At 35.5% G+C, this 9417-nt stretch overlaps 2 protein-coding genes across 2 annotated transcripts; one reads left to right on the top strand and one right to left on the bottom strand.

Moving 5' to 3' along the window:
• Window positions 1–3305: 3305 nt before the first annotated feature.
• LOC134693808 (putative nuclease HARBI1) lies at window positions 3306–4175 on the bottom strand. The gene has a single exon (XM_063554761.1). The coding sequence runs from the start codon at window positions 4173–4175 to the stop codon at window positions 3306–3308; it is 870 nt and encodes a 289-aa protein (XP_063410831.1).
• Window positions 4176–6689: 2514 nt separating this feature from the next.
• Window positions 6690–7396, top strand: LOC134684862 (rho-related GTP-binding protein RhoQ-like). The gene has a single exon (XM_063544175.1). The coding sequence runs from the start codon at window positions 6705–6707 to the stop codon at window positions 7128–7130; it is 426 nt and encodes a 141-aa protein (XP_063400245.1). The 5' UTR covers window positions 6690–6704; the 3' UTR covers window positions 7131–7396.
• Window positions 7397–9417: the final 2021 nt, after the last annotated feature.

Raw genomic sequence — 9417 nt, 5'->3', positions numbered from 1 at the left:
AAACATATGTGTCATATGTAGCTAAGTTTGCTTTTTAAATTTTACCTGACTTGATCCGACTTGCACCTAGTAAATCACTCAGCAGAGTGTTGGATAAGATCTGCACCTCTATAGTAATATTCCACCAAGAATTTACCTTCCACCAATACCTGCAACTGTAAATGTCTTCAAGTCGAAATTACCCAATTTTCCGTTTGATATCAGATTTCGTAAATGAGGACTGAGACTAACAGAGAACTCATAAAGTGAAACCAAGTGTTTGTTTTTGAATATGTGTCAGATTTTACTACGGATATCTTCAGTTTGTCATAGCCACTATCCTGTCTGGGGGATCTAATGGTGGATAGATTATTGGGAATGATATTCGTCCCTTTTCTTTCGAATGAATAATTTAAAAAAGTTAAATCTTGAAGAAAGTTGGCCAATTTATTAATAAATCCTTTCTATCCAAGTTTTGTGTCCATTTTTGGTTGTAAAAATTATGTGATGATGCTTCAATTGGTTACACTAGCGGATTTAGGATTTTTTGTGGGGGATCGCGATCCCAACCCCCAGCTTGAAAATCTTTAAATAATTTTTGTATAAACCATTTCTTTTACTTTATCAAAATCATTATCTTTACTATAAATTGAATATCCAGTACGGACACGTTGTCGCTACATTCCTTCAAATATACACATGGAGGCTCACACATGACATAATTACATTGGCCTGAGGGTAACTTGATAATAAGAGGGTCAAAGGATTTAATTAACACAATCAAAGGCAGCTATCTCTATATTTTAGGAGCAGTCCTTTTGCGCCAATTGCTGTTTTTCAGGGGTATCATTTGCACCAAATTTTTTTTCCAAATGTATCTTTGTTGGTTTTATGATTACAAAGACGTATTTTGTTACCTTGATTTGAACATAAATACCTTTTCACCCTATCATATACATAAGATTTTTTTTTTTAGAAAATGACACCTGCTGAATCTAAGGATATTGCAAACTTTATTTCCTCATATGTACCTAGTGCCCAAATGTATAGCATTCTAAATGAAAACAGGAATCCACCTAGTTCTTTTCCTTTTCATAAACGTGAAATGTACGGGTTAAGAAGATGCTCCTAATATGCGTGGCTGCACTATTTCCCATGCATTGTCTATTCAACTTCACAGGACGAAATTTATTTCAAATTTTGCGTTTTGTTCGCTACTGACGATAATCCCGGACAGTTTGTTGAAAAAACACGTTCAGAATTGAGAAAGCAAATGGTGAAAGTTAATATCACAAACAAACCAAAAAATACCAACAAAACTTTACCAGCACACATGGTAAGACGCGGCCAATAGAAAAGATGCAAGGGGCGATACAGCAATTGCAAAACGGGTAGATTTGATCCTAAATTAAATAATTAAACTTACCTAAAAAGTTTATTAAGAGTAAACATATGCCGGATGAACAAAAAGTGTGCCAATTAATGAAAAACATATGGTTTGGTATAACAAGGAAACTTTTCTAGTGTTCAAAAACATTTCTCAGTATGTGTATTAACTATACACCATTACACGGTGGGTATGGTTGTCCTGCGAGAGAACGTACTGTGCTGGTGATTCGGTCCTGACGGGTGCTGGTGGGTCCTGATTCTGTGCTGGTGGGTTTGTTTACATTGTATCAGAACGGCAATAAAACGACTGTTTTGTTGCTTAATTTTTCTCTGATGCGTCATAAGTACCATGCAAAGTATATTACAACAATATTATATTGCAAAAGTCGTGCAAGTTCGTTTAACGGAATTGTCCTGACGCGGTGCTGGTGATAAGAAAAACGGTCCTGGTTCTGTGCTCCGATGTCCTGGTTCTGTGCCTTTATATTTTTGTTAAAAGTGGCATATATTCAAGATCATTGATGCTGTACTGTTATTGACTAATTAACTGTTGCATGCTTTCTTGAAATTGACATTGTTTTGAATCCGTTTACTGTTATTATGCAAGAAAAAATACCCCTATTTTTTTATTTTTTTTTTAAATTAACTGTAATCTTATTTATTGGTCTGTTAATGGAACCCTTCTTGTCCCCTTTTAAGATAAGAAAATATGTTTACGATTTTCGGGATTACGATCATTTTGCAAGATCACCAAAATACGTTGTAATATATACAATACTTATAAAAAGTAGATGATGTGGTATGTTTGTTGTCAATGGACAAGTTTCCTTAAGAAACCAAAGGAAGTATGTGTTAATAACCATACGTCATCGTAATACCTTCAACAAAAACCCATTAAATAAAAATGTAAAAGGTTACCGTTTTGCACAAAAATGGAGAGAAAAAATATAGAACAAAGAACTTTCTGAGCGTTTGAATCATATGTCTTTAGCAGCTTAAATCACATTTTTTTGTGAACAATTGAGTGCTGACTATAAGAATGACAATAGTATTGCGGGTTTGTTTGTTTGGGGTTTTTTTTGGGGGGGGATAAGTAAGAGCGAGGTTGCAGTAAAAGTTTTAAGCTTGGAATAGTTTCCCGTAAGATTAAAAAGTTGTATCTTAAAAGAAAATGTATTTTATAGCCATTAATAATCACTTGCTGTATCTGTAAGATTTTTTCAACATAACTTTTTTGTCTGAACGGTTATCAGGTTTTTTTTCTCGAAAGTTCGATAGAACACTAAAACAAATCACTATTTTATGAAAAGGCAGACTAGAATATATCAGAGAATGAAGACGAGATAACCTAGAGACCACTATAAACAAAACTAAGATTTCTTAGCTTTTTCATTTCAAAATTCCAAAATAAATAAATATTTTTGATAAAGAATTACGGGGGAGGAAGTGAACAATGTGTCCTACTTTACTATATTTAAATATTTTTATGAATAAAAATCAAATGTGCCTTAATTATAAATGAAAATGAGTAAATGGAAAAAATACCTAACTAAAATACACTTTTATTTTAGTATTGATACAAGTGTTTATTAGGTTCGTGTCAAGTCTATATAACTTCCATCAGGTGTTCACTACGTTCTTACTACGACCATCAGGTGTTCACTACGTTCTTACTACGACCATAAGGTTTTCACTACGTTCCTACCACGTCCTTACAACGTCCATAAAGTTTGCAGAACGAGTTAAAAATGATCGTTTAAGGTAGGATAAGCCAAGTTGTAATTCTGGAATACGAGTTTTGTTTTAGACAAGGTTTCCCGTAGGACAAGTAACACAAAGCCAAATATATAAATATAATAATATATTCAAAAATTCAAATATCCTTGTAATACATGTGTACATTCTTTATAAATCAAAACTGTTCCATCAGTTACCAACTATGCACTTATCATGCAGTTTTGCCAAGGAACTGAGCCAGCTTGACTATTGAAATATAGTCGAAGGTATTCCCTTTGCTTCTTTGCAGCTACGGTGTCTCTGTTTGGTCCAATTACCATGTTTAATTCACACATATTTGCGGTCGCTCGCCATAAGCCCGGAATCAAGTCATGCTGGTCATTTTCCATGTCAAGTTTCGCGTTCTGTTGTGTTGGATATCGTAGTCTCATCACATTGTGCAGACAAACGCAACACTCGACAATGTTTCGTACTACATTTGGCTGCTGCATCATGGTGGTAAGTAATAATTGCCATCGTTGGGCCAGTATACCAAATGCGTTTTTAACCACACGTCTTCCTCTCGATATTCTGTAATTAGTTATCAATTGTTCATCTGTTAAGCCTCGTTGAGAATAAGGCTTCATCAGATATGTTCTCAAACCAAAAGCGTCATCTCCAAGAATGAAATATGGCACATTTTTGTCATCGTTCGGCATTGGATCCGGGTCTGGGAAGCCAATCGTTTCTTCTTCCAAGCACTCTTTAAGTTCAGAATTGTTGTAGATCTGAGCATCAGACATTGATCCACAACCACCAATGTCAATCCACAAAAACTTGTAATCCGCGTCAACTAATGCAAGAAGAACCACTGAGAAAAATCCCTTGTAATTATGAAAGAGTGATCCTGTATTTGAAGGACATCTAATGGCTATATGTTTGCCATCGAGAGCACCACAGGCATGTGGAACATTCCATTTTCGTTGGAACTCTTCATCAATATCACGCCATTCGCGCTGTGTGGTGGGACAAGAAATTGCTTCGACTTTATATTCGTCTACAATGGCTTGGCAGACTTCGGGAACAAACATAGAAATTGTATTTCGGGCAACTCTAAAGTCTTATTGTAGAGTTGGATATTTATCCCCAGAAGATAAGTGTCGTATAGTGACAGCGAGCTTCAGGCCTGGTTCCAATGCTTTTCTAAGCCGGGTATCTCTCCTTTGAATTCTGGGACCTACTCTATTCAATATTTCGTCGAACATCTCGGGCGGCATTCTCAGAAAGTTGAAAAACGACTGTTGATCCTCCATTCTCAACTCCTGCATCAGTCTATCATAGTGGCCAAACATAAGCCTTCTTTCCTGAGTAAGCCAGGGACGCACCCACCATGTTCTGGGTCTCCTTTGTTTTCTTTTTATCCTGAAGCAGAAAAGCGCAACTTGAGCATCAAGAAGAGCTTGTTGTCCTTGTAATGATGTATGAAGTAAAGTAAATCTTGTTCCACCGTTCAACAGTACAATTACAAATGATTCCGTCTTAAAAAAAACACCTATATATACCATATTCAACACGACACAGAGATCCGATGCAAACCTGCTGCAAACGCATCGCAGACTTGGTAAAGACGTACTGCATACCGATAGGTCGTACAAAGAACGTACTAAGGTCTTTAGGAACGTAATAAGAACGTAGAATAGTCTTCGCGAGGTCGTGTTGAAAACTTCCCTAAATCACCAAGTTCTAAAAGATCGTAGTAAAGACGTAGAGCAGTCGTAGTAAGGTCCTGGTGCAATCTCCAAGAACGTAGTAAAAACGCAGTGAAGACGGCTTTCAAATTTATCACGTCCGTACTACGTCCATACGGTTCATACCTAGTGTCCTCTACGTCCTTACTACGACCAAGCCGTTCTCAGTACGTTCTTATTAGGTCTTTACTGCGTTTTATCCTCAGGAAGTTCTCACTACGTTTGTTTTGAACATGTTCAAAATTATTTCACGTCCTTCACGTCCATGAAGACCTTACCACGTCCATGCAAGTTCGCAGTACGACCATATAAGTTTGCACTGCGTTCGTACCACGACTTAGAAGTTCCCACTACGTTCGCCTACTTTTTCAGAACGCACTGGGAACGTGATAGGAAATTGGTCTAGTGTGACGGGGGCATTACTAAAAATTTTTGCTGCTTACAATTATCTCTATCTATAACAGTAGTTTCTGTGGAAAATGTTAGTGAAAATCTACAAATTTTGTGAAAACTGTTAAAAAATGACTATGAAGGGCAATAACTCCTCAGGGGGTCAATTGACTATTTTGGTCATGTTGACTCATTTTTAGTTCTTACTTTACTGTACATTATTGCTGTTTACAGTTTATCTCTATCTATAATAATATTCAAGATAATAACAAAAAAACAGCAAAATTTCCTCAAAATTACCAATTTAGGGGCAGCAACCTAACAACCGATGATCCAATTCATCTGAAAATTCCTGGGCAGATAGATCTTGACCTGATCAACAATTTCAACTCTGTCAGATTTGCTCTTAATGCTTTGTTTTTTTGGGTTATAAGCCAAAAACTGCATTTTACTCCCATGTTCTATTTTTAGCCATGGCCGCCATCTTGGTTGGTTGGCCAAGTTACCGGACACAATTTTTATACTAGATACCCCAAAGATGATTGTGGCCAAGTTTCAATTAATTTGGCCCAGTAGTTTTAGAGGAGAAGATTTTTCTAAAAGAGAACTAAGATTTACGTAAAATGGTTAAAAATTGACTATAAAGGGCAATAACTCCTACAGTGGTCAACTGACCATTTTGGTCATGTTGACTTATTTGTAGATCTTACTTTGCTGAACATTATTGCTGTTTACAGTTTTTCTCTATCTATAATAATATTCAAGATAATAACCCAAAACAGCAAAATTTCCTTAAAATTACTGATTCAGGGGCAGCAACCTAACAACGGAATGTCAAATTCATCTGAAAATTTCAAGGCAGATAGATCTTAACCTGATAAACAATTTAACCCATGTCAGATTTGCTCTAAATGCTTTGGTTTTTGAGTTATAAGCCAAAAACTGCATTTTACCCCTATGTTCTATTTTTAGCCATGGCGGCCATCTTGGTTGGTTGGCAAGGTCACCGGACACAATTTTCAAACTAGATACCTTAATGATTGTGGCCAAGTTTGGTTAAATTTGGCCCAGTTGTTTCAGAGGAGAAGATTTTTGTAAAAGTTAACGCCGGACGCAGGACGACGACGACGGACGACGACAGAAGACGGACGCCAAGTGATGAGAAAAGCTCACTTGGCCCTTCGGGCCAGGTGAGCTAAAAAGGGAAAATTTGGCGAGACACAAAGAAATGAGCACGCCAATATAAAAAAATGTACATATGCATGTATATCCAAAGAAACACAACATTTTACATCTTGTAAATTCCAAATAAAGAAATATCAATTTGAACATAAAAAACTCAATTATAAAAAGCATTATGATCTTATTGAACAGTTATTTTTCTTCTTTCCTTATAAAAAGCGTGTAGCAAATTGAAGTAGGTGAATCACATTAGCTGTAATGATTGTGATCAGTGAACAGTAAACAGGAAATGTTTTAAAGATGATTTTGTTGTTTTTCCAGGAAACGTACGACCGACTACGGACATTATCGTATTATGACACGGATGTATTTGTCGTCTGCTTTTCTGTGGAGGATAAAGACTCATTAGAAAATGTCAAAACAAAATGGATTCCAGAGATTAAAGAATTCCGACCAAATACACCATTTATTCTCGTAGGGACACAAACTGATTTACGTGGTTCAGTGACAGATATCACAGACGCTTGTGTTAAAACTACAAAAGGAAAGAAACTAGCTAAGAAATTTGGTGCTGTAGACTATTTAGAATGTAGTGCACTAGAATTAAATGGAATGGACGAAATATTTAGTGTTGCATATCATGCTGCAGTAACTCCTAAAAAGAAACGACGGGTATGGAAGAGTCTCAAAAGTGCTTTCAAACGAAAATCTGTTGCAGAAAAATGAATACACTATGTACCTTATCAAAACTAAAATCCATATTTATTATGTCTGTCTTAGCAAGGAGGTTACATTAACCTCCTTTGTCTTAGTGATTGCTGATCTTGATGAATGTCTTTATACTAGAATACTTCGCCGTCCATTGGGTTATGTGAAGTGATGAATTTAATAGTATAAATTGTGATGGACACTTTGAGTGTGTAAACTTTGTATCATACAATGTGTTCATTTCTACAAGGGCAAATGCATAATAATAAATCAATCGAATACTCCCCTTCTATAATTCTTCTCTGAAAGAAGTATTTTGACCTCTTGGTGTTGTTTTATTGTGTTTTTCTTATTGTTCGGTTGATGCCACATTGACCTATAAATAACTTATCATTCATATCTTGCATTAACATTGTCAGTGAAAACATCAAAGCAGCTGTTAAACTTCATAAATTACTAGCGTCCGAACCGCTTTTCTGGACCAACCTTTACCAGGAACGCTCACAGCCGAGTATTTGAGAGCGAAGGTTGTAGATCCATTAGAACCAAGACAGTTAAATAGATCTTCAACTGTTTCGGTTTTTATCCATCCTGCACTTTCAAATACTATGCTTTGATCGTTTCTGATGAAGGTAAATCCAGAAAAAAACACCCCATCGGATTCATGAAATTAAGAGCTTTTTGACAAAAAAAATGTAAATGTCTGTTAGTGTGTGAAAGTGAGCCAGACCTCAGGTTCGCCAACGAAAATATTCTTGAGTGCATTCAAGTATATAATACAATAGGTACATACAATAACAATGGGTTACATCCTCATCGTTTTGTCTCCTTTAAATAAGTGTCTTATTGGCACTTAATATTTTATAAAAGAAGTTTGTAAAATTTAACTACGGCCAACGTTGCCTGAAAACGAAATATAAAATCAAGTTGATAAAAAGGTCGTTTTTTAAAAGCGTATTACACACTAGTCTCGGTGTCCAAGTTCAGTCTCGAAGCCGTTATACCCTGTGGGCTATCTTTTACTCTATAGAAGGGAAACTTTGGTAGTATAAATCCAAATTGCTTTTTGTTTCAGTATGAAAATTTTCTTTTTATCACTGAAACAAGTGTGGACACAGATGAGTGTGGATAGTATGTTTGGATGTTTGACAGTGTCTAATGACAATAAAGTTCTATGTTTTTCCTATATGGTGTTAATAACTGTGTTGCACGGTGACAACCGATCTGAGTATTAAGAGTGTTATTTATTTGATATTTTTCTATGTTCAATACAGACTTGGGGAGACAGTAATCACATAGTTACCAAATGATTATGATAGAACATGTTCTACATCTTTGGTTTTGGATACATTTTGTAGCTGGGAGAGCAATTGTTAATTTCTGTGTCGATTTGGTCTCTTGTGGAGAATTGTCTCATTGGCAATCATACCTCGTCTTTTTAATATGTATTTGCTTACTATTGGTATGGTTCTATTTACATTACTTTGTGGTGGATCGTCAGTATCATTAGTAATTTTTTTTTGTTAAAATGTTGAATTTCTTCCTCAGATTAGAATACATTTATTGGTTTTAAGTAATGACAATGGCTTATATCTGACATGATTATTGGGGCTAAATAAGATAGGAAGTAAACCTCTGTGCTGATTTATATCAATTCTTTATATCTCCTCCAAAGCTGGTCGAAGCAAAGACAAATTTTGACCAATATAAAAATGATTTCACCATAAAAACCTTTGTGAGCATGCATCAAAGACTCATAACTGCTCCAAAAGTAATCTGATCGAATTTGAAGCATGTCAAGCAGATATCATCAACATCTACTTAATAATTCTAAATATGTCTAAATACCTAAAAAGCTATTTAGTACTCAAAAGGTATTGCAAAATTATTCCTTTTCATTTTTTGTTTTGTTGTATGGATACAAATATAAGTGATACATGTACCAATACAGTATTTGTTGTGGTATGCAAGTGTAGTAATTAACATTTACTGTAACAATGTTAGTTCACACAAATTAAGAAATAACAAATGAATGGAACAAATACTCCGCAGGGTGCTACTTTATACGACTGCAGAGGTGGAAACCTGAACGGTTGGGGCTAGTATGGACACAACATTCAAGCTGGATACAGCTCTGAATTTGGATTGTGTTTAAATAGTTGACACAACATAGGTTTCTGACACAGATTGAATGTGGTCTAACTTCAACTTAAAATTTTAAATTGGACATTTACCTATTTTGGTCCAATATCCAAAATCTAAATACATGGTTAAATTCAGAATATCATAGAACTCGAAGAATTCA

Source organism: Mytilus trossulus, chromosome 1, assembly GCF_036588685.1.
Source record: "Mytilus trossulus isolate FHL-02 chromosome 1, PNRI_Mtr1.1.1.hap1, whole genome shotgun sequence".
Classification (NCBI taxonomy): Eukaryota; Metazoa; Mollusca; class Bivalvia; order Mytilida; family Mytilidae; genus Mytilus; species Mytilus trossulus.
This window is presented reverse-complemented; position numbering and strand designations above follow the sequence as displayed.

Coding starts and splice junctions, on each gene's coding strand:
- LOC134693808 (XM_063554761.1), bottom strand. CDS start 4,175: ATGTTTGTTCCCGAAGTCTGCCAAGCCATTGTAGACGAATATAAAGTC.
- LOC134684862 (XM_063544175.1), top strand. CDS start 6,705: ATGATTTTGTTGTTTTTCCAGGAAACGTACGACCGACTACGGACATTA.